At 44.3% G+C, this 24,173-nt stretch overlaps 4 protein-coding genes and 2 non-coding genes across 6 annotated transcripts; 3 read left to right on the top strand and 3 right to left on the bottom strand.

Annotated features, from left to right (window-relative positions):
* Positions 1 to 1,084: 1,084 nt before the first annotated feature.
* LOC105683559 (trypsin-6-like) lies at positions 1,085 to 4,574 on the top strand. Its single transcript, XM_048652668.1, has 7 exons — positions 1,085 to 1,237; positions 2,221 to 2,303; positions 2,444 to 2,538; positions 3,359 to 3,500; positions 3,837 to 3,947; positions 4,034 to 4,174; positions 4,258 to 4,574. The coding sequence occupies exons 1-7, from the start codon at positions 1,147 to 1,149 to the stop codon at positions 4,390 to 4,392; spliced, it is 798 nt and encodes a 265-aa protein (XP_048508625.1). The 5' UTR covers positions 1,085 to 1,146; the 3' UTR covers positions 4,393 to 4,574.
* On the bottom strand, positions 4,501 to 9,077 carry LOC105683561. Its single transcript, XM_048652666.1, has 9 exons — positions 6,975 to 9,077; positions 6,804 to 6,886; positions 6,628 to 6,722; positions 6,343 to 6,528; positions 6,059 to 6,234; positions 5,871 to 6,000; positions 5,514 to 5,796; positions 5,283 to 5,437; positions 4,501 to 4,865 (listed from the first exon to the last, which is right to left on the bottom strand). The coding sequence occupies exons 1-9, from the start codon at positions 7,033 to 7,035 to the stop codon at positions 4,667 to 4,669; spliced, it is 1,368 nt and encodes a 455-aa protein (XP_048508623.1). The 5' UTR covers positions 7,036 to 9,077; the 3' UTR covers positions 4,501 to 4,666.
* On the top strand, positions 7,620 to 7,692 carry Trnar-ucu. The gene has a single exon. It is a non-coding gene; the product is annotated as a tRNA-Arg (tRNA).
* Positions 9,078 to 11,565: 2,488 nt separating the features above from the next.
* LOC125500294 (meiosis-specific nuclear structural protein 1-like) lies at positions 11,566 to 13,745 on the top strand. Its single transcript, XM_048652667.1, has one exon. It carries the CDS (start codon positions 11,883 to 11,885, stop codon positions 13,110 to 13,112), a length of 1,230 nt encoding a protein of 409 aa, XP_048508624.1. The 5' UTR covers positions 11,566 to 11,882; the 3' UTR covers positions 13,113 to 13,745.
* Positions 13,746 to 15,598: 1,853 nt separating this feature from the next.
* LOC125500293 (probable cytochrome P450 6a14) lies at positions 15,599 to 18,034 on the bottom strand. Its single transcript, XM_048652660.1, has 4 exons — positions 17,031 to 18,034; positions 16,731 to 16,955; positions 16,418 to 16,669; positions 15,599 to 16,337 (listed from the first exon to the last, which is right to left on the bottom strand). Exons 1-4 carry the CDS (start codon positions 17,899 to 17,901, stop codon positions 16,168 to 16,170), a joined length of 1,518 nt encoding a protein of 505 aa, XP_048508617.1. The 5' UTR covers positions 17,902 to 18,034; the 3' UTR covers positions 15,599 to 16,167.
* A 3,324-nt stretch (positions 18,035 to 21,358) lies between these two features.
* Trnam-cau lies at positions 21,359 to 21,431 on the bottom strand. The gene has a single exon. It is a non-coding gene; the product is annotated as a tRNA-Met (tRNA).
* Positions 21,432 to 24,173: the final 2,742 nt, after the last annotated feature.

The following is a 24,173-nucleotide window of genomic DNA, read 5'->3' as shown; positions in this document are numbered from 1 at the left end:
AATATTTTGAGTCAGATTATCAACGGCATCACGATTCACATCCGGTACTTCGGATATCTTAGGGCCAACAAATATTAGAGAGCGTTTTCAATATTAATTCACCCTTATTCAACGTTCGCGGAATACGTAATCGTTTTCTTTGCAAAGTATGTATATACCTATATATACGTGATACCAGTTTTTCGAATATGTAAATACAGCTCCTTGATTTCAACAGTGAAATTGAAATTTTTCGAAGTATAAATATCTACAAATAAACTCAGAAGACATCTGGAATTTTATATTCCTAAAAATGCGTCACCGTTCTAAGTAATCTATTTCATAACCGTTGAACCGGTGCTGGAATTTCGGCCCCGTACAAGCCGAATATCCCGTGAATAGGATACAGAATGCGTTCAATAAAGTTATCGAATTTTGTCGATCCCGCTGAAATATGCGGGTAAATTTTTTGAGCGTAAGAAAAAATCTGACAATCTTTTATGCGCGGGTACACCTGTGCCTCGAAAAGAGAGAAAAAAAAAAAAAGTTAAACTTTAGAACCCGGACGGATACAAAATTAGATACCAACCCTCTTCAGGGTTGAAGCGATCGTGCGAGTTAATCTTAAAAGAAAGAAGATAAAAAAAAAGAAGAATTTTCCCCGGCAGTTAATACACAGCTACAGTCGACCTTTATATACTTTTATTAGATTTCATTCCTCCAACAAAATTACGCAAGGGTCTCTATCCAGCGACCTGCATCCTTTGCGAAAATTCCTTATCCCTGTACATACTTTACGCACAAGTACATCGCTCGATGCTTTTAGAGAATTTATGAAAAAAAATTTTCATCCCACGTCTTCTGTTACCACAGAAACTACACGTACGGCGAATATAACGAAGGAGAAGAAAAGAAAGAAAGTGAGAAGGAAACAAAAATTTTTCAGAAGCTAATAACGATATTGACGATGTTCGGTTTTTTCCTTTCTTCGTACACATTATTTCTAGATTTTTGGGCTGTGAGAATTTTCGTTTTCGAATATATCATCGATATTACGTCATAATGAGATAAGAGGTTCCGTAGGCGCAATCAGAATTTTACGATCGTTTCACGAAGTTGCAGAGTCGATAGTAAAAGTGGTGGAGCGTCACCTACTTCTGATCGCATATGAACGAAAATCTACAACCGATCGACATGAATATCTCGTGCTTCGCTCGCGCTGCGATTTCGTTGATTTTTCTCACGTCTATCGCCAAAGGTACGTTCGATTTTTCAACATTTTTTTTCACGTTACTCCCGACCAACCGTCCCCAAAATTGCGCGTCGCAAGAATAAGGTACATATAATTCCTCGACGTGGGGGAAAAAAAAAGAGGAAAATGGCCGGTCCCACTACCCGGAGTAACTGCGTACCGTCTTTATTGCCGTAGGGATTTACGAAGGGGGTCTTATAAGTTGGCGGAGCTTTTACCTGTTCATTCATTTACTTTCGTTTCTTCTCTCGCGGTGGCACCTCGCTGACCTCCGTACGGGGTAAAATGGAGCGTGAAGATTGGGCAATTGGAAGAGACTCCCGTTCTTGCAATACTGTTATTGGGGTGGGCCGAGAAAAAAAAAAATATTCGTTTTTTTCGGGGCCACCCTAATGGACGTAATCCGCGCATGACTTTGAAAAGCGACATATTTTCCTCTCTTCGGATCCGAAGAAATAACGTCGGAATATAACTATACGGACGTTACGCGCGGACGCGACGCGCGTTCACGCGTTATTTCTGTAGATAAGAGAACGCAAGCAAACCAAACCCGTACAACATGTGCGACGTACGTACGTACTCACGTACGTACGTATAATACGTATTTAAGCTTATCCAATTAGTGTCAAGTACCAATTTGTAGTTAATAGTGTATAAGACCGTTTGAGCGCGAAATAATCCAGACAATGCTCAGAATTTTGATGGAGTTTTTATTTTTTCCTTTTCACGTATTTTTTTTTTTTTTTATTACTATTACTCCCGTTTTATTCAGGGCACGCCGAGGGGCCGCGGTATTTCGTGAAAAATGAAATTGGTGATCGAATTATGTTTATCGTATATATATTATATATATATTCTTTTTTTTATTTTCGTAATTTTTCGATGCCATCGCGCACGTTGAGTTGATTTATCGATACGGCGCATATCATTTATTCTGCGGTGTTACGGATAAATATTGCATAGCGGTAATATTTTCTCTATCCGTACAGCCGGTCCGATAAAATTGGACAGCGATGGTGGTGTCAATTGGGGAATTCGAACGGCTGGGGAAATTACCGACTCACCATTCGTCGTAAGTGAAGTTTATTACACTTTTTCAAAATATACCACACACATCCACGTATAACGGTCTTTTTTCTTTTTTCGAAAATTAAAAATCCATCTCTCTGGATCGTTCATTTACCTATATTTATTTTTTTGATTCCATTCTAGGCTCAAATTCGACTTGCTGCGAACGGAAGTCTGATCTGTAGCGGTGCGATTTTTAATCATCTTTACATTCTAACCACAGCGAGCTGCATCGAAGGGTTTGTAAATCATATCTATTTGAATTTTTACAAATTTTTTTTTTTTTTTTCAAATGTCTTGTATATTGTACCAAATTAGCGTTATCAACCGATGAGCTTCTCGCGTCCGGAGAACATCGATCATTGTGCATAGACACACGATTTATTCCTCCTTGTTTTCTCAGTTTTCGATTCAACCTTTCATAAGATTTTTTACGTCGCGGCAAATTTCCTCGGGGATCAATTCGGCTTTCAAAAATGAAACGCGTGGCATGAATGCACCGGTGGTTCGGTATCTCAATTTCGTTGTTCGATAACCATATCAGCTGTGCGGAAAATAGAGTCGTAACAAAAACGAGGAAAGGCAAAAACCAGAGAATGAGGAAGAAAATTTTGCTCGAACTTCTTTCTTGTTTAATTATCGTTCTTACCGACCGACGAGATTCAGCCATTTGTTTCGGACGTTTAGGTTGTATTCTATATAAGAATTATTTTTGGCTTATCGCCTTTTTACCACAGATTTAATCTCTCACTCGCTCCACATTCGGAATAGCGACGTGCCCACCTGCTATAGTAATTTTTTTTTTCAATTTTTTTCCACGTTTTTTTCCTACGTGAATCAGATCTAACAATAAGTCCAGCCACGAGAACTATTATACAAGGTGTAGCATTACGAATCACCGATTGATCTGTAGACTACAAATACTAGTGATTTATAATATCGCACAGATAATACGCGATCAAAATTCAATTACGTTAATCGTCCGCGAACATGTAATAACGATAATCAAACGAACGGCGATAACGTGAATTTAAAAAAAAAGTTGAAAACACATTTAAGATACGCTCCCGATGAACTGTTCGTTGTCGTTGGATTGACGGAATTGAATGATGGGACTTCCTATTTCCTCGACGAAATCAAACCACACGAGGGATACAGTAAAAACGGAATCAGTCGTTCGAACGACATCGCCATGCTCAAGGTAATGAAAAAAATCTTCCGTCAAAATTGCGCTTACCTTCTGTAATTTACACGAACGGTAGCTTCGGTTTTATGAAGTACACACTCGTACAGAAACCATAAGGATATAACGTTAACCCCTTGAGGAAATCATTTCGAATCGATATGAGCGTGCATCCTGCGATCCTGCAGGAGAAGTGGGTACGACACACGTACGTTACACCTGATGCGGTGTGATATTGTGTACGAAATTTCAATTCGCTAATCGAACCAATCGAACAAATTTGCATGGAGAATTTAATTCATCGAACTGTTGGACGCAGAGGTGAAATGATAGCGTACTCGATTTGATTTTCAGCTCGCACGGTACCTCAAATACAACGAGGAGGTTCGACCGATTCGAGTTCCCGAAACATGGGAGTCGGGATTAGAAATCGCGGAAGGATCGACGGCCATCGTCAACGCGTGGGTACGTCCGACGCTGATTGTCTCTTCCCTTTTGTTTCTACTTGACGAAAAATTTCGAGCGCGCAATTTTGAAATATCGAATTTTAGACGGCGTACAAAGTGCTGAGAAAATTTCTGCAGACGGTTTCCAGTATCGCGTATTGCAGAATGTCCTATTCGGCGCTCGATCTCCCAATCAGCGAATTTCTCTTATGCGCGACCACCCCACCGAAGGAGAACGACGAGCATGTGAGTATTTCTCTCGATTTTTGTTTTCTCTCCTTTTCAGCCTTTCTCGCGCTGAGGTTCAAGCTGAACTTGTTATTTTTCAGGGTAACTCCGGTTCCGCTTTGGTTCAAGATTCGAAACTCATTGGACTCATGTCGTGGTTTGTCGACGGACATCCTGACGTCTACACCCGCGTTTCATTGTTCGCCAAATGGATCGATGAACACAATTTGGAATAAATTGCGGTACGACGAGCGCCGTTATCCCGCACAATTTTCACCGGAACTCCTTTATTCTGTTCAGTGTTTTCTTCTTTTTTCATTTTTAGCATTAAAAATTTCCTTACGTACAAATATACGTTTATATACATGAAAGTACAATTCCATTGTGAAAAATAAATTGTTGCAGAATTTATGAAATATATTCGTCTACGAACATCGGGTCAAATACGTACCTACTGAAATACGAGAAAAAAGAAAAAAAAAAAAAAACTCAACGCTACGCCTGGAGACCCTAGCCGCGGCCGAATATCAGATCATAGATTACTTGTCTCACGTGTACTTTCCCCATTGCTTCTCGTATCTCATTTTCAATTATCGGTTCAGCGACCATTTTGATTTCTTCCGTACGTTCGTTAATCGCCCAAACAGCGATTCTCTCGGCCAGCCAATTGAACGGACCCAATCCCGCCACCTTCGCGTCCTGCGCACCGCTGTAGGGGAAAAATATCCGTGAAAATTGGGAGCGATTAGAAGGCTTCTCTTTTGCTTATTTCAATCACTGTGCGGTCCGAAAGTTCGATCGTGAGAGAGGAGAATAAAGATCGCCCCAGTTTTCGGCGGCCCTGTGGGGCCTGCGACTGCAGGTATTATTTTTTTCAGCTCTTCAGTTATTAGTAACGCAAAAGGAAACCCTCTAGCGAAGCTGTTGTGAGACAAAAGGGTAGCGATTTTGAAACTTTGACGGTAAAAATATAGCGACGCTTTTGTCGCATGCAGATATATGATCCGACTCTGTTTTCCGGAACTATAGCTGCTGTTCTAGATGCAGAGTCGGCCGGACGAGCGGAAGAATTGAAAGAAAGAAAAAAGGAATGACGACGTCGTGACTATATTCAAATAGTACGTACCTTAGGTCTGTTATATCGAAGCTGACTAGGGTCATCGACTGGTTCATAACGTTGATTGCTAACGCTAATTCAACCGCGTTGTTACTTATTCTCCCGGACAAGCTGCCGTGCGGTCCGACGCCGCCCAATTCGAGAGCGACGTCTTTCCAGTCGACCTGCGTTTGGAGAGAAATTGACGATAATAAAAAATGAACGTATGGGACGAAGAGGAGCTGACGGGAAAGTTCTCACCCTTAATTCGGTTAATCCCAACTTTCCAAAAATTATCAAATTCCCGGAGTTAAAATTCAAACTGACGTCTCCCAGTCGGACGAAGGTCGCCAAGTTTCCGAGTGAACCGTTATTCGCGATAATTCGTCCCTGAATTACGATAGAAGCTCCCGCTAGCGTGTAGATAAAGGGCATGTCGATGTCCGGAATTTGAATTTCGTTCAAGTTGTTATTATCCACTTGTTTGTTCATGTCTTCGATGATACCGTCCAGCACGTTGTTCTGAAAATCATCTAACTGCGATCTGCGAATGTTTCAAAGAATCTCATTTCCCGATCGCCGTTATCGTTTTCGTTTGTCGTAATCCGTCAGACTCACCTTTCTGTAAGAACGCTCGATTTCGAGGAGCCGAAAACTTCCAGCATCGAAATTTTGTCCAAAGCAGCGTCTAATCTCCTCTTCAGGATCGAAGTCGTCAATTTTCTCACCTCAGATTTCATCCGTTTTTCTACACAATACCGACGATCACAAAAAAATGATTCACATCGGACGCGTATCGAACTCACCGGAATAATCTGGGAGGCGTACAGCAAAGTCCTCCGACGTTTGGTCTCCAATGATTATCTCGAATTTCGCGTCCCCTTCGTTGTATTGGACGAAGTAATTGGTAGAAACAAAATTCTCGTCGTTTTTTATCCCGAAGCCAACGAGCCCGAAGCCTCTGACATTTTTAAGGGTGTATCTGACGGGGTCGAATAGAGAAGTTTAGAGCAGCGAACGAGTTTTAAAAAAAAAAAAAACCCACTTTTCATAGGGTGGCTCAGAGAATTGGGCAATATATCAACGTCACCTGACACCTTCGACGGTAGTGGGAACGTCTTCTCCTGTTTTTTCTACGCCATTGATTAGAATTTCACCGGTGAACACGAGCTCTCCGATGTCGACTCCGATACTGGTTGAAAAATATTTCAGAGTCGCGTCCAAAAATGTGATTCTTATTTCAGGTTCGTTGACCAGTTTGAGGTCCTTCAGGATACTGGAATTTCACGTCGATCGGTACAAGGAGAACTTTTTTCAATTCGGATCGAAATAAATGTCGACGGTGTCACCGGATAAGTATTGAAAACTAACTCACGTTAAATTCTCGTCCTTGACTGCCAAGATGTCCTGGAGACGGCGATTTTCCGGGCTTCTGAAATACGTGTTAAAATCTCTTCCATTCTGGAACGCCTGCGAGAAATTTTTATTTCATAAAAACAATTTTGTTTTTTACTATCACGAGACACCGACACTCTGCACTTTTTCAATTACCCGTAATAACTTCTGCCCAAAAATATAATCGGTGATCCCGATGGGCACGGATGACGCTGCGGGTGGAAAATTGTCAAATTTCACTGAAAAAGACGCAGTGTGAGTAGAAATATTTAACTGTGAGTGCGATGAATGTCGTTGGGATTGAAATTTTTGCTCGTTTTTTTGTACCGTTATTCGCTCCCACAGTGGTCAAGACGACCGTTAATAGGTAACTGAACACGAGCCACATTCTGGCTGATCACTAACTTTCTGAGATTCGATTAACATTATTTATATCGAATGGTACGAGTAAAAGGCCATCGGAAATCAGTCCTACTCGTAGACTTTATTACCACCGGCATGCGGCACCTATACCAAAATCGTTACGGCACACGCGATAACGATACTCCGTTGTATTTATCCCAAATAATTACTCCGTCAGTTTGTGTTTTGCAGATGTTCGGGTTATATGCCCATAAAATTACCTGCAGTCACGATTGGAAAAAAAGAGTCGATTTCGAACTGTGCGCATCGCAGACAGCACGATGCGATCAACCCTATTGATTGATCGATCTTCTCCCGTCTTCGTTTTTGGTTCTTCTTTATTTTGATTTTACTTTTTTAATTTCCATTAAACGTGTTCTTTTGTCAAACTTGTAATCTCAGTACACCGATGAGTTTCATTCGTGAAGATAGATGTGAGTCGAATAATCGTTCGTTACTTTTCTCAAAATCCAATCATTTTGTCAATTTGAACAATCTTTTAGTTGCATATATCTCAAGCGGAAATAGCGCCTGTTTGAAAATTAGTCTGTAAAAATTTTTAGTCGTCGTGTCCCTTTGGCGCAGAGGATAGCGCGTTGGACTTCTAATCCAAAGGTCGCGGGTTCGATCCCCGCAAGGGATGAGAGTCATATTTTTAAAAACCTTGGTTTTTTTTTTTGTTACGTTTTTCCATCTAATAGGATCGTCGTTCGTTCATTTCCGAACAACGAGACGCTCCCTTATTCCTACCTCCTCTAGAATCCATTTAATTAACTCTCGAAACTGTGCAAAAACATTTCCAAGAAGTAATTAGCTGCGGGTACCTCCGAGAAAAACCATAACGTTGAATTAAAATTGTTTGAAACAAAAACCGAGCTTACTTCTCATTCAAGTTTTAGATCATAATTCATATTTCTGCAACTCGTGGGTACTCGTGCACCCCTCTTTTATGATTGTAATTACAATTCGAAACGCATTCTCCTCGCTTCGCTTTTATACTTGTACCAACATCGCGTTGTTACTCTACTTTTCATTCACGAACAGTCTATCGATCTATTTATCCAAACGATCGAGTTATCGCCGATTCATCGACCGATTCGCGTTTCTGAAAGAGCAAAAATTCGAACACCATATGGTCTATTCGGAAACCAATTTTTCCTCCCTTTCAAGCCTCCATCGCAAAAAAGAATTCCATCGCCTCAGTCAAAATCTCTCATTCTGTCACACAACGCGCAACCTATTTTTCGAGTTTTTTTTACCGTTAATTTCTTCCATATCTGTACTTTTTCCAACGTTTAAGACGTGGGCAGCGAGTCGTGGAATATATCTTCAAGAGAAAAAGAAAACTGGGCTGTTATTCGGCGTAGCGATCGATCGGATCGGAGTCAAGAATCGAATGAGAGATACAACAAAGTCGGAGCATGATATTGTAAAATACATCGGTTAGGTTCAGAGACCCGTGCGGCGAGCGTGCAGCTTCGAAGGCAATGAATTATCACGGAACTCCCGGTCCCCCGTCAGGACTCCCTGCTTCGCCGGTTCGGCGGTGGGTCCCAAACTTGGGCCTCAAGAATTCGCCCTTCACCTTTCAAGGGCTTGCGGCATCGCTGCCACTCTTCTTTCTCCTCGAACTCCCTGCTTACCGGCACACGCACGAGATAAAGACAGATGTCGTCTGTACGTTAAAACACAGAGAAGAAGATCGTAGAAGCTCTATATCCCGTGGTGCGTTACAGACCTATATCATAACTATGCCCACACGAAAGAGAAAGAACTAGTAGACGAAGAAAATAAAGGAGAACCAGATCCAGTATGGAACGAAAGAGATCGATCTGTGCCCACCGCATTCGGTCAGGGCGTTATTAACCCACGCTATGATATCCCTTTTAATTTTCATGAGAGACAGGAGCCCAGTTTCGTGGAATTTCGGCGCTTCTGAATAAGAAAATAAAAGGGATCCACGAATAGTCGTCACTAGTTAACGAACGTTCAATTTCTGTACTGTATAGATCCTGCATAAATAAAAGGTTTAAATTTTTCGTACAGGTTACCAAATTATACGGACGTTGATAAGGTTTTTTTTTCTAATCCAAGGATGAGGAATTCTAACCGACAAATGCGGACGAATTACGAATAAAAATGTGAAATCTGTAGCAAAATATTTAAGCATATATAGATGAATTTAACAGATGTGTCGAATCGCGCGACGAGCTTCGTATTTGATGATATTCTCAAAAAAAAAAAAAAAATTGAAGAAAAAATAAGAGAAAAGTGAGAAATCGAAGCAGCCAGCAGGGGATGATTATATGTATTTTCGGTTCACGCTTCGACGCGACGCTTCGTCGAGGTTTTTCGTTGTACGTGAAAGGTGCGCGCGTGAAATACGTATAGCGAAGTCGATTGTTCCGTGTTCGAGGGTTCGACTATCACCCCTGTTTTTGTTACCTCATTTTTTATTTGCCCCGAAACTACCGAGCCGATCGCAAGTACACCGTTCGAGTGACAAGGGCTAAAAGTGGCACCCGCCATAAAACCCCGAGGGGTGCAGCCCGACGCGTGACGAATTATAGAACTGAAAATACATATATACATATACATATATACAATTTTCAAGAGTCAAAGTTCAGACCGGCAGAGGCAGCTGACGAATGACATTAAATCGGTGAGGAAAAAAGAAAGGAGAAAAAACTGGTTTAGAACGCGTCGGCGATGTACGTACGTCCTCTATGCGCTTTTACTCTATTTGTTTTGTTTTTTTTTTAAACTCTGTTTTTTGTATTTCCCTTAATGCGATTTTTTCGCGACGTCGGAAATTCGATGCGCCGAGAGAATCGATGTAATGAAGACAAATATTACAATGTTCGGAAATCATTTTTTTTTTTTTTTTGTTTCTTATTATTTTTTCCATTCTTGCTCTCGTGTCTCAGGTTATCGAACTCGAGCCGTAATGTAAGGCTTGTAGTATATAATTATACGCACATATACGATACCCTACATCGTAATATCATTGTGAGACTCGTATCCATACGAGTATACAAGAATACGTATACATATACATACATATATACGAGCATCGAATTACGATAATCCGAGTCGTCCACGGTTTATCTTATTGTTAGTTTTTGTCTTTTTTCTCCACTTTTCCATCACGATATATTTATCTTGTTAGTTATTACGTTTTATTTTACGCGCGTATATGCGCCGTTGGTTTTTCATCTCATTTTCTCTGCTCCATTACGCGACTGTCGAGTCGAATCTTATCTCTGTTAAATATAGATACTTACTTGTCGCGAGATATCGTAACGGATAGTTCACGAATTAATGAATTTCTTCGATTAATATTTCCATCACGCTCGCCACTAGGTTATATACCATTTATGAGCGATCGACCATTCTCCGTGAAATTTATCCAGCTCGTTAAGAACTCGCCGCTTGCTTCGGATAACGATGAAAACTTTGAAGGATTTCGATCGGATTCTAATCAAGCGAAGTGCGCGGGTGTTCGCTCGCCGCTACTTTTTGCCATAGCGCGGGTTTGCACGCCGTCGCTGCCGGCGTCGATTCCGCGCCTCATTCCAGCTGAGAAGGAGGGTTGTAAAATAAGCGAGTATCGATTGTAAATCAAACGCTTGTAAACAGCTTATTAATTTTCGAATTCCAAACAATTAAAAGCGTCGTACGTAAATCAATGTTATTGCGGTATAAGCGTAACCGGCGTTGCGCACATACGTTACGACCTGCGGATACCGCGATGAGCGAAGGATAAAACAAAAACAAAAACAAAAACAAAACGAAAACGACGATAAACTTGCGCACGGAAAAACCGGTAGTCCGCGATTCAGAGATTACGGGTTGATGATGAATCGCACCCCAGACTACGTGGGGGACCGATTTCCGCACAATCCCTTCCAAACGATCTACACCACCCTCGTTTTATCGGACGTTTTGGGTCCTCCGGTCACCCGCCTCGCGGTGACCCCGAACGTTTGGATTTTTCGTTCGGACTCTTTTTGCTACCGGCGCAGCTCTCCTCCACTCTGCCGATCTCGATGGTTTCCAGGTCGCTCGTCGAGTGTGGGACGTGTTAGCTCGTTGCCTTACCTGCAGGTAGCTCGGTGAAAAACCCCTCTTCCCATTGGCGGGATTTTGTTAAAGGATTCCCCCTACTGACTTGAGTCAGGGAATGGAGGGCCGGTTAGTACGATCTGATCCGTGGCCGAGTAAACATTCGCCCTCCGTTTTACAAAGCGTATTGTTTTCGTGTCCCGCGAAACAAATCTGAACTCTCGTTACGCGTGCCATCGGTACACACGGGATAAAATAGTTCTCGGATCTCGCGAACTGGGCACAAGACGTCGCATTCCACGTGTCGCCGGTCGGGCTCAATTTTTTTTCTTTTTTTTTTTTTTTTTTTTTGAATTTATCCTCTATTTTCGATCCTATAGTGAAAAAAACGAGAATATTCAGTGACAAGGGATTATAACGCGCCGACTCGTTCCGATTCAGTATATAAAAAAGGTAAGAATTAAAAACCGACGACGAAATGATTTTTTTGACTATACGCGAGAGTCGAAGGTTTTTGAAGATTTCGAACAACCGACTACGCGCTTTTCGCGCGTCAACCGACCGCGCGTTCGAATTTAGCGGACTTTTGCGCCCGACGCCGATCTCACCCTGTAGATTCTGATTTTTTTTTCTTTTTTTTTTTATCCCCTCTCTGTTTCAGGGTGAGGTCCGATGAAAAGTGAAGTCGAATTTATCGTATAACCGGTTCGAAGCGCCCCGTGCGAAGTATAAAATATAAGAAGATATACGCACGTGCGTTGGTTTCGGATGACGGACTTGCGCGGCACTAGGAAAATCGGTGGCGACGATCGCATCGCGAAGTTCGGAAGACGACTCGATTTCGCGGGGGATTCTCTCAACGAGGATCGCGACGACCTACGAAAGTTGGAGGCCGCACTCCGCGACGCTTACGTGACCAAGGAACTTCGAGCACAAATTTGCGAGGCGGAAGCCGCGCGAGTCGCTGCCCGGGCTCGGGAACAATTGAGATGCGACATGCTGCAATTGGCCGTTGAGGAGGCAACTAATCACGCGGAGGAGAATTCGAGGAGGGCGAAAAACGAGAGGATAAAATACGGAGTGGAACTCATGGAGGTTGTGAGCGGCAAGGAGAAGGATAAACTTCGGGAAATCGAGTCGGAGAGAAAGGAGCGAGAAATTTTGGAGGAGGTTTCGAAAGTGATGGAGGAGAACGAGGAGAGACGAAGGATCCTCGCTAAGAGGGAACTGGCGGAACGGCAGCTGAGGGAACTCGCGATATTCAGAGAGGTGAAAGAGATACGCAGGCGGGAGGAGGAGGATATATTGGAAGAGGAGAGACGACGGGAAATCGAATATCTGGAGGAAATCGACAGGAGGACCGAGGAACTGAGGAAGAAAAAAATCGAGCAGAAACGCACGAGAGATACGGTGGTCGATATGGTAGCCAAAAGTCTGATCGAAGCGCGGGAAAAAAAGCTCGAGTTTGAAGCGATAATAGAGGACCTGGTGGCGGAGGAAAAAATGTTCGAAGAAGAAATGAAATTGAGGGAAGAGGAGAATCGACGGAGAATAGCGAGGGAGGAAACGGCGGCGGCGAACGAACGGCACGCGCTCGTCGTCGAGGAGAGAAAACTTAGGCACGCTATCGAAGAAGAAGAATTCGCCATTGCGGTGATGCGGAAAGTCCTCGTGGACGCGAGGATCGAGAGGCTCACGCGGGAGGCCAGAAAACGAAAGCAAATCGAATATCGGAAAGCCTTGGAGCGGATTATACAAGATAGGAGAAACCAGAGGAACGAGGAGATGCACAGACTCGAGGAATCTCTTCTTCTCGAACAAGCGCGAGATTCGGAGCTGAGGAAACGTGTCAAGGAAATGCGGGAGCGGCTGCTTCTCCGGCACGCCGGTAACGTCGCGGAATTCATAGCCAGCGGCGTTCTCAGCGCCGAAGAACGCGCTCTAGTTGCTAATCTCGTTACGAAACGTGGAAAATCTTCTGATACGAAACAGTCGTAACGAAAAAAAATCTTTACGACCTTCTCCACTATCTTCGACGGGAAGTACACACCCTCCGATTATCCGAACCTAAGCAGCGCCGGTCAACGTTCCGGAGTTGCGATAGCAGTATATTTTCATTTTAATTACATTCCTAGAAACGAGTTACGACCGTCGATTGCAGCGGCTCGGTAATTATTAATCTTCGTTTTACGGAAGGAAGAAGCGGCTGGGCCGCACTAAAAAATTCCTCCGGACGCCGCGGCGGGAAAATCTAAGAGAGCTTTAAAAAATGAATCAACAACGAGGAATCGGAAGATCGTTCGACGATAGCCGAGAGGAGCGGTAATGGGCCCTGTACGTGAAACGGACCACCTTCGCCCCGATGAAAAATCGTTCGTCGGAATTACGTAACTCGGTTACATCTCCGTAGCCGGTCTCTCGCCACGTTTCGGATGCATCGCGTCCTGTACCGATCTACTTTACGCCGCACACGCCGAAGCTGCGGAAGCGGCGGCGACCCGAGCGATCATCGCCACCGTCGCCTACGTTCTTTGGCGTTGCAATATTTACAAGAGAATATAGCTGCGTACCGCACTAAATTTGCATAATGACAAATCGAGCCGTGAATAAAGTGCTTGAGTTTCTAATTAATCGCTGTGTTTGTTCATTCGTTATACGGGTTTTTTTTTTCGTCGATCGCTACGTTACGTTCCCGCTCCCGAGCCAAATATGGCGATGTCATTAAGTTCCTCTTCGTCGAAAGCGTGCAGTTCAGAAGCGCGAAATTATGTATAATAGGCAGTCCGGGGACGAGACTCCCCGGCCACCGTTTCCCTTTTTTTCACCATTCCTTTCGTCATTTTTCATCGTTTTCAATGTCGTCTCGTGCAGCCCAAGAAGAAGATAAGGGGAAGGGGGGGGAGGCGAGGGTAACGCGCCGATAGACGTTACGATTCCCTGCGCAAGTTGCACCTGTCGACAGGTGGGAACCTACGTCAAAGTTTCAACGGCCATAGATCCAACTTTTTAAAATACCCCCGAGATAGCGAATCGCTTCGAGCGGGACTTAAATATAATAATCGGCGCATCGGGTGGTGTGTCAGCTGTTTTACGAACGTTATTTCCTTTCGTCGGTCTATTTATCATCATCGGTAAACGAGAGTGAAATCAGACTTCGCGACTACACGTAGTGCGAAATCCCGGCGAGATGTTTGACCTCACCGAACGGTTATTACATTAACTGTAAATCGCTAATGGTTTTAATAACCTAGAGAATCTTGACCCCGGCGGTTAACTGATTAACATTCGCGTGCCCATTATATACCCATCCTACTCAACGGAGATCAGAACTAACGTCGGGAGCTAATGGACCAAAATCGCTGATAGGGATAAATTCCTGCGCTCCGGCACCGCCGTATTCACAATTCGAATATAATTACAATTCGATTGGGTCGAGAACCGCGAGGTGTCTCGAATCGCTTTGAAATATCACGGCGTGATGTCGTAAAGTTGTTTGTCAAACGTGAAACGCGGTCGTTTCGGAGATAAGAAATTAAGGGGATATCTATGTATAAACGTGATCGCGGCACGGTCGCCTTTAACGGTCTTATCGCTATTCGGGGTCGCGGACAAATATTAAACGCTCTTTATCGTCACAACGACGTTGACGACCGTTGCGAATGGAAGCAACGCGAAATAATTACCAAACCGTTACAGATGTAAGTAGGTAGCGAATTCGAGTCAATCGTTCGCCTCCGCCCATCTTGGATACTTCGTTGCAACGAGGTGTCGTACAGTCCCGACGTTTTTCACCAAACTATTCCACCTCGTGCGCCCTCGCCCTCGTCCGCGATCCACTTCGGCACCGTACGCCGCGGACGTTTAATTACCGGAAATGCGATCGTTTTATCGCCACCCTACGAACTCGCTCGGACGCAACGCGTGTCCAACACACCCATAACAACGCCATTCCCCGTGGCTACCGGTTCGACGCTTTAACGGACCGCAGCCAATTATTCGTATAAACGCGTCAACTGACGGCCTGATCAGCCTCGTAACGCGTATATGTGTACAGAAAAATTATTGCTCCGCGACTCTCGATCGTGTTGCAACTAATTCCGCAACTGTTCCACCTTTCGAATGAAAAAAAAAAAAGGGTAAACGTAAAATCATTTACAATTTACTAACAAGGATCGCGTAACCAACTTAATAACTTCCTTATCAGGCCCCCATTAATTACCCGTAATATCGTCGTATGTCGATGCGATCGAGAGGATAAGTGATTTTTTAATTGGAGAACCAGGTGACGATCGGACGAGCCATTAATCCGAGGAGACGACCGAGTACATCGTCTGATTTTTCACCATATCGGCCTAGTTTCAACTGCGACGTCGTTAATTAGCCAACATTGTCATTTTTAGTTGCCGCGGTACCAAATTATCGCGCGATACCGCGCGAGATGAGAAGCTCGCGTGGCGGCTACGTGGGTGCGGAATACTTATCTCCTTTTCTTTTTTTTTTTTCTTTTATTATTATTATCACACGCTCAGGTTCTTCTCGACGATAAAATGAAACAAAAGTTGGTGTTGTAAAAAAGTACAGTACCTAACGAGCCAAATAGAGAAAAAACGAAGTAACGAAATAGATGAATAACACAGAAATATACATACGCGTACGCCACCCGACTTTCCGAACTAGTGTTCGTGGCCGGGCGGATCGAATCGGATGTGGTTTTTTATCGCGACGACGACTGCATGAAGAGGCGAAATTCATTGTTGGAATGCAACGCGTATCGAGTTAATGATATCACGCTCATCGACGCGATATATACTTTTTCGGCGCTATTTTATCGAGCTCGCTTTTGTTCGCGGTTACAATGAATAACTCTTTTCTGTCGTCGTTCGAGGCACGCGAGAGTCGGGTGTATATCGTTGAAATTTTATTCGTTCTTCGGTCGATCAATGTTTTTTTTTTTTTTTTCTTTTTTTTTTTCGGCAGTCCTTGAAACATTGACGCGAAATTCGGGTCCTTGTCGGTGGCACTGCACCGGGGATCGTTGGCGATCTCCTCGTATCTACGAGATCCTCGTCACTCGTAACCGAACCCCGTTCTCGGGCTCGAGAAATCTCAAGGCTCTGGGGTCGATCTTTACGCGAGCCTGCGACTCGTCGCGGAGGGAGAATTCGAAATTTTCAATGCTCTTGAAGATCGCCAGTTTCACCATCTGCTCCGCCAATCGCTGGGCTAAAAACGTAGACCGTCGTTGTTATCAACGTTTCGCGATAATAATTGCAATCGATACACGTGATCCACGTTTGCCTCACCTATGCACAGTCGGGGTCCACCCCCGAACGGGAGATAAGTGAAAGCCTGCCGTTGACTTTTCGCTTCCTCGGTAAACCTTTCCGGAATGAACTTCTCCGGTTCGGGAAAATAATCCGGATCGTTATGAATCCCGTAAATCGGAACGATCGCGTGGGTTCCCGATGGCAACACGATGTCCGTTCTGGGAATTTCGTAAGGCTTCTCGGACACACGGACGAGAATCGGGAACGGGGGATATTTCCGAAGTGTCTCTGGAGATGCGATATTACTTGTGAAATTTCGCCGACCGTCGTCTACCTGAATAATTCTAACCTTGAACCACCATGTCCAGGTAGGTCATGTTCTTCAGGGCGTCCCAAGAAATTTCTTCCCCATTCGCCGAAGCTTTAGCTCCCTCGATTTCGTCCCGCAGACGCTTTTGAACGTTTTTGTTTACGGCCAGTTCGTGGAGACAGTAACCGATCGTCGTTGAACTGGTCTCGAAGCCACCGCTGAAAAATAAGAAGGCTTGTGCGGCCAGAAGTTCGTCGGTGTATTCTGAAAGAACGTAGCGAGGATATTGAATATTTTGAGGTGGATAAATCTCGCGGAACGGAGGTGAACCGGACGTACCCAAATCGTCGTCGTTGTTCTTCGACGGCTGATCGGTGTTCCTCAGATTTCTGAGGAGGTCCATGAAGTCGTGTTTTTGTATATTATTTTTCTCGCGGTGTTCGAAGGTTTCCTTCGTGATTCCTACGAAGAAGTCGGTTATCTCTCGCGAGGTTATCGCGATTTTCAGCAGTTTGAAGAGACCGGGAAAAAACAGTTGCAACGTTCTGATCAATTTGTTTCTCAGCGTTAGTTCGAAAATTTTTCTCCCCATTTTCCTGAACTCCGCGTCCTCGTCGTTCAACGAGTTCATCTTAATACCGAAACCGCAAGAACCTATTACGTCGGTGGTAAATTTCGCACCCATATCTCTGGCTTCTACGTTCCCATCGGCACCGGCGACGACGCTTTCTAAATAATTTTTCAAGTCGTTACCGCACTCCAGAAGAAGGTAATGCATGTTTCGCAATTTCGCCGTACTGAATGTCGGCGACATTTTCGTTCTTATCGACTTCCATTTTTTGCCGGTAAAATTGACCATATGCGCCGATAACGGATCAACGTCCTCGTTGAAGCTTATCCCACGGCCTGGCCACGTTCCGAAATTCTTTATCAACACGTCGCGGAGTAACTCCGGATCGCAGACGAGCAGGGAAGGCGCTGACAGATTCCATATCCCTCCGAATCTTTGGCTTTTCAATTTTCTGTACAGATCCGCGTATACCTCGCCCGCTGACCTTTTACCCTTGGCGAACTCCGCTATGCTTCCGTACGGCCAATGCGGTTTCACGAACGGGACCTTCAGTCTCTCCCAAAACAAGAACTGATTGCGGAGGTACCAATAAACGAGGGTCGCTATACCCGCCAAAAGCGCACAAAAATAATACCACATCGTCACGTCAAATGTTAGAAGCTTGTAGACACTGCACACCTTACAGTCTGAGCAATTGAGCGGTTCAATGTCCACTGACTGCGACCTCGTTCGTCGGCCACTTTTTAAAAGATGGAAGAGGGGCGATCTCTTCCTCTGTCTCTTCGTATTTCGAACTTATCTTGTAGCGCGTATCGCGGATTCCATCTCGCCTGCCCCGGTTCATTTTATCTGTAACCGCGACGATAACCGATGCATTGTGCTAAAATTAGTGGAGAGAAGATTTTCGGCTCGACCGAACGTTCGCTGTGAGAGTCGACGGTGAAGCGAAGAAAGCGTTATCGTATCGAAAAGATAACAAAAACAAAAAAACGAACAACTGTCATCGCTGGCATTCGAAAGACTAATTGATGGAAGCGTATTCTATCCGTCGCATCGCTAAAATACGAATTTCGTAATCTTATCTCCAGACCTGAAGTCGAGAAAAATTATCCAAGTGTAAAATCGAAAATAACGCACATCGCAAATAAACAAACATTCCTGAAAGATCGTCAAACTTTTCTTTTTTTCTCTCCAACCGTTCGCGTTCATTTCTTATCTAACCGATGTTATTCTCGTTCGTCGGCGAACATTTTTACAAATTTTACGCTCACTCAAGGCCCGGATTACGTCCGCCTCCATATGTCATGTCGTCCCGGGACCCGCTTCGAATTTATAATTCCGGTTCGCTGCGATCGACTGCCAATTTTTTTTCATCGCGTATAATACCGCATACATCGTAACCAGCGCGGTGCCTTCCTACCGTTTTCGTTGATTTTTCTTCGTTCGTTCGATTATTATTATCATCGTTATTAATATGATTGTTATTCGAGGGCTGGGGGAAGGGTAAAGCGGAGTACAAAGAACGTTGATACACCGCACGGCTTAGCAGATTGTACCGTAGCTTATATCGTGCCGAAAGGGTTCTACCCCTCCAATGATCATTCATTTGCTCTCCATTCTTCGCCCTGACACGCAGAAGTCCCGCCCGTTCAGTTTATATACATATACCTATACAGGCTCGGGGATCAGAGTCACCGTGAAATTATAGCGACAACAATGCGACCGGATCCGGTGACATTAAACGGGGATAAATCAAATCGGTGTAAACTGTGCACGGGGTAGTGGAAATGTGCAGAAATTTAGAGCGATGCGGATCGATTATAATATTCGAATACCATGGCGAGGAAAATTGACATTTTGATGTTCGAATCATTACATAGGTATGTACGTACGTACGTACGCGCGTGTGCTTCTTTGTTTGTTTTGTTTTATAACTTTGCCATATGTTCCATTCGTGAGTTTTTTATTCGAACGTACGAACGGTTTCGATCGCCACTCTTCGCAGGGGTGAAATCCATGTGTGCGTACGTGAACCATATTGAATGGAGGAAATGAGATTCGCCCTTCACAAAGCCGCACATGTGGTTCCCGTTTCCGGTCAGTTTCAACATCGCGGAAGAACGGTGGAAATTTTATTAAAACAAACGCGGAGATTTTTTGCACCCGTACGTGGCGGGGCGCGGGGAATAAATAAATTTTTATTTTCTTCGTTCTCTGGGTACCACATCGTACGATGTTACACGGGTGCGTAGAATTATGAAAAATAATAATGATGATCCGTATACCCAGAGGGAATTCGAGTTTGCTCAGAGATTATTATTGATGTTTGAAAAAAAAAAAATAAATGAAAGAAGAGAATAGAAATGCGAACCGCATTTATATATAAGACATCTGTGCCGTTACGGGCGAAGGGTCGCTTCCCCGCAGCCTTCATAGGATAATAATTTATTTTCTCTTTCTATGCAGAAGTGGAGATCCGGTTCTACGTATTGATCGATAGCACGGAAGGGTTTAGAAAACCGGGAAACTGGGCTGATGAGAAGGGCGGGAACGTACAATGCGATATTAAATACGCGTAAGTCAATGCAAGGGCTAAACTTAGGGGAGCGATAATGTCCGGGAAAATTTGTGATCTCCAATCGTCGGAATCTCACTACTCTGGACAGCGAACCAAAAGAAAAATGGCCACTGTTGACTGTAGATTATTTTTCGTAAAATTTGCGGCCGGTTTGAGCCAGATTCCATTTTTGGAAAAACCGAACCGAGTTCAGACGTTCAGATTTATGGTAGTAAAAAAAACTTTCAAGTCGTTGATAAGCTGAAAAAGGGCAAGCCCCGTCTGTTGCGCAGCAAATCTCATTCCGTTAGAAAGAAAAAAGGAGAGGGAAAAATCCCTAGCTATTCGCTAAAATCTTCCAAATCTTGTTGAGAAATGGATTACTTGTGCGAAACTCGGGTCCTTCTCGGAAGGGGATGAGAGTCAAGGGCACTCGTTCGGTATTCGCTTGATCGTGAAACCTTTCCGAATCGAATTTTTCCGGATCTGGGCAAAATTCAAAATCGTTGCGAATGGTGTGGATCGGAATAACGCAACCTACATAAACTTCGGGAGTTTTATCCGAGTGCAGGGGATTTCGTAAGGTTTCGCAGATGTCCTTGAAATGACCCTGAAAACCCATGTTCAAGTACTTTACATCGTCATTTTTTTTTTCCGACGACGGTTTTAAATATTTTTATCGACGGCGAGCTCACACTGGTCTCAAAATCAGCGCCAAAAGCTTTTTGTAATCCCTTTAAGAGGTCCGTGAAGCCGCGTGTCTGCACATTGTGCTTATCTCGGTAGTCAAAATTTTCTTGAGCGAGGATATCAAAAGAGTCAGTGACATCCTGTTTGGTCCCGGGATAAGTAAAGTCGGATTGTCCAGGTCCGCAGGACCAAGGTTGAAATATCTTTTCCCCCATCTTTCTGGATAGCGATTCTTCATCACCGTTAGAGTTTATTTGAATCCCAAAGATTCGGGCGAGGCGATAACGTCGCTCGAATACTCGCCAGTCGTACCCCTCATTCCGACCGAGTCTAAATACTCTTCAAACTTCGTTCCAAACTCCGAAAATAAATGATACATCTGCTTCAACTTTCCCGACGTAGAAGTTGGCGCCGATTTGGTCCCAACAATCTTCCATTCCTTTTCATCCAGTTGTCAGTGGCTAACAAGTAAGCGAGAAGCGGATCGACCTCGAAGTTCACGGTCACCCCTACGATTGACCAGGTCGTAAAGTCCTTGACAAAAATGTCTGGCAACAAAGAGGGATCGACGATACTTAAATTCGTGGAGATAAAATAGCCGGCGAATCGCTGGCGCTTAAATCTCTCGTATATCGTTCAACCGTTTCGTTGGCCATCGATATTTCTCCTCCTCGAAAGTCGTCGAAGCTTCCAAAACACCGATGGGGTTGAAAAAAAAACAACGACTTTTCTTTCATTCCAAGACGAAAACTGACGATGAATATATCGATGAATCGCTGTCGATGACCAAACCAGAAGACAAGGTGACCGTTTGCGAAAAGGACTCACGACTCCAAGGGTGCAAAATAATGCCCCGGGTGAGGATCGAACTCACGACCTTAAGATTATGAGACTTACGCGCTGCCTACTGCGCTACCGAGGCCGTTGGCGAAAATGAATTTTAGCTTGTAACCCAAGAGCTTTTTCAAGCACACGTATTCCTGCGATTCACTAATTATCGCGTACAGTCTACTCGCGCGCGCATCTGGGGTCGAATGTTAAAAATTAAGAAATTCCCAATCGCAACGGTACTTTGGGCGTAAAAATTGAAAAATCTTCGATCGGATTCAAGCGATTTTGAGGTCTTCTACGAATGAACTCGGAATTTTGTGTACGAAGTCTCGAGCGAGTGAAGAAATAATTGTTCCCCGTATATTTCACCGTTGTTTTTCTCCGTTCGTTTAATTTTTCTATTCCGCGGAAGCCATGAACGTAAATTTCTAAGAGTATCCGATATCCTCGAAGGAATTCAAAAAATTCCTTCACATTAATACGCGCACCTTTGACACGGTGGGCTTTGGGGGATTACTGTTATTATCGCGGGTAATAAATTTTCCTAACGCGCGACTCGAAAAGCGTCTTTATTACGCGGTCATCGGGACGGCTCTTTATACAATAATTCTCTATGCTAATGCGCGAGATGAAATCATATTCCGGCTATACGACGTCCGATAATCTCTACGTTATTCAGATTCACCCGAAATTATCGTCGGGTCATTCGATAGTTTCAAATATTTTCCGAATAATAATACAGAGTGACGTATTTCGTAAAAGGTATTAACTACGATCGTCCGCGGCATCGCATACCCGGTACCCACACGAAAAATGACGGTGGTAAACGCCGTGGCGTGTTTATAATTCCGTATATCCCGGGGGCAGAAGCCGCAGAAATGTTGTGGAAGAGAAAGAGCTCTGTGGGAACGGACTCTAAGTCTCATCGTGATCTCAATTTTATACCGCGTCGCGACCCTCGGGCGCCAAAAATTCCCTTTCGTATTTCGTCCGCATGCGCTGCGGACGATATCAAAATACAATTATACTAATCCCGTAGGCTCCCATCGTCATCGTATCGGTCAATCTCTGCACATTCCAAGTGCGAGTATCGCCCCGAAAACTATCCTCGTCCGAAAACTACCGCTTTCCATTCGACGCGAATGAAATTTTCCTATACGAGAAAATATAAATAATTTAACACACTCGGATATTGCATGGCGGGGATATTTATAACCAGCGGACTTCATAACGAACGGAGGTGTTGCCGCAGCGGCGTATCACGTACTATCTACGTGGACTTGTAAAATGTAACCAGTTCTTCTTCGTCTTCTTCTTCTTCTTATTCTTCTTCCCTATATGGCACTGCGGTTAAACGCACCGCCTTCAGCTAGGCGTGACGTGTTAATTAATCGCACCAGGATCGAGGGGTGTAATTATTATAAATATTAACCGATGAAAATGACGTTCCACCGACGCGTCGTAGCTGTGTAGGCGCGGTGCGATACCCCCCCCCCCCCCCCCCCCAACGTTACAACCTTCACGGTTCGTTTCTCGGACGTGAAAATTTTTTTCCTCCTCCGTTCGCCCTTTCGCCCGAAACGACAAACCTGTACCGCGTAGTTCCTGCCGGCCTCCCCCCCTCGTGCCCCCCCCCTCTCCCCCCGGAAACAGGGGCGACCCGAAATTCCAGAAACGTCCGACACGAAGTTCTCGCTTTCCTCGATATAATCGGCTCGGTCGCGATCGTCGGCAACCCCCGATGAGAGTGGGTCGTTAAACTCGGTGAATATTTTATAAAAACCAGCAACGGGTTCTTCGATTAATTTCATACGATATGCGCTTATGACGAATGTCGTGGGGTGTTTATTACCGTTCTTTAGGGGTTCGAATTGCTCGATAAATTGCTTATAAAACCTAAGGCAAGTAACCGTTGAAAACGATCCTGGATTCGCAGCGGTCTAGCTCGTATAAATTCTGTCCGGGGCTCGTATAATCTGACGACGGCATATACGGTGGTATCTTTCCACTACATACATTTATGTATATTAAATACACGTAGGTACGTACGTACGTACGTTTATATGGCCTAGGTATACCGTATGTACTGTTTCAACACCACCCACGGTCGTCACGGTTCTATACCGTCGGCTATCGTAAGGATCGCGTGACAGAACATCGGTTGGTAGACCTACGATACCGCGTATACGTACGTACGTACGTACGATACGATACCGTGGATACATGCGTACACGTACGTGTTAGATGGATATTGGTACATACGTGTGTATATACCGGTATACCGATGTAATATACACGACCGGTCATTGCGAAGATCGCAACCCCGGCAACGCCTCGTTCCTCGACCGATCTTTCCTGCCGTGTACCGCGCCGCGGAAAGATCACTGCTGGATAAATTCTCCTATAGCGAGAAGCTCGAAAATCGATGGGCTGAGAGATATCGATTTTTTTATTCTCATTTTTCTCTTCAACGCGACGCTCGCTGAAACCGTGTCGACCGATTTTTTACGGCGATTCCGATTTCGGTCGACGATTCCGATCCAATTTCTTCTTTCTTTAATTTCACTTTTATCTCTCATCTCGGTGAAAAGAAAAAAAAAAAAAAAAAAAACGCCCCACCACCTGACTGACAGCTGCTCCGTTCCGTCGCTCGTCACGGTTTTTAGGGCACGGTTATTGCCCCCTTTTGAACTTGGCGTTGACCCCCCGCTTTAGCTGTATATACGTATGTGTGGAAGTTATAAACGCACGCACTGTTGCTCGCGACCGTCACGCACGTCGTTTTTGGAAAAACCAATTCTCATTTCTTCGGTTTTCTTAAATTAAGAAAAAA

Source organism: Athalia rosae, chromosome 3 (assembly GCF_917208135.1).
Source record: "Athalia rosae chromosome 3, iyAthRosa1.1, whole genome shotgun sequence".
In the NCBI taxonomy this organism is placed as follows: domain Eukaryota; kingdom Metazoa; phylum Arthropoda; class Insecta; order Hymenoptera; family Athaliidae; genus Athalia; species Athalia rosae.
This window is presented reverse-complemented; position numbering and strand designations above follow the sequence as displayed.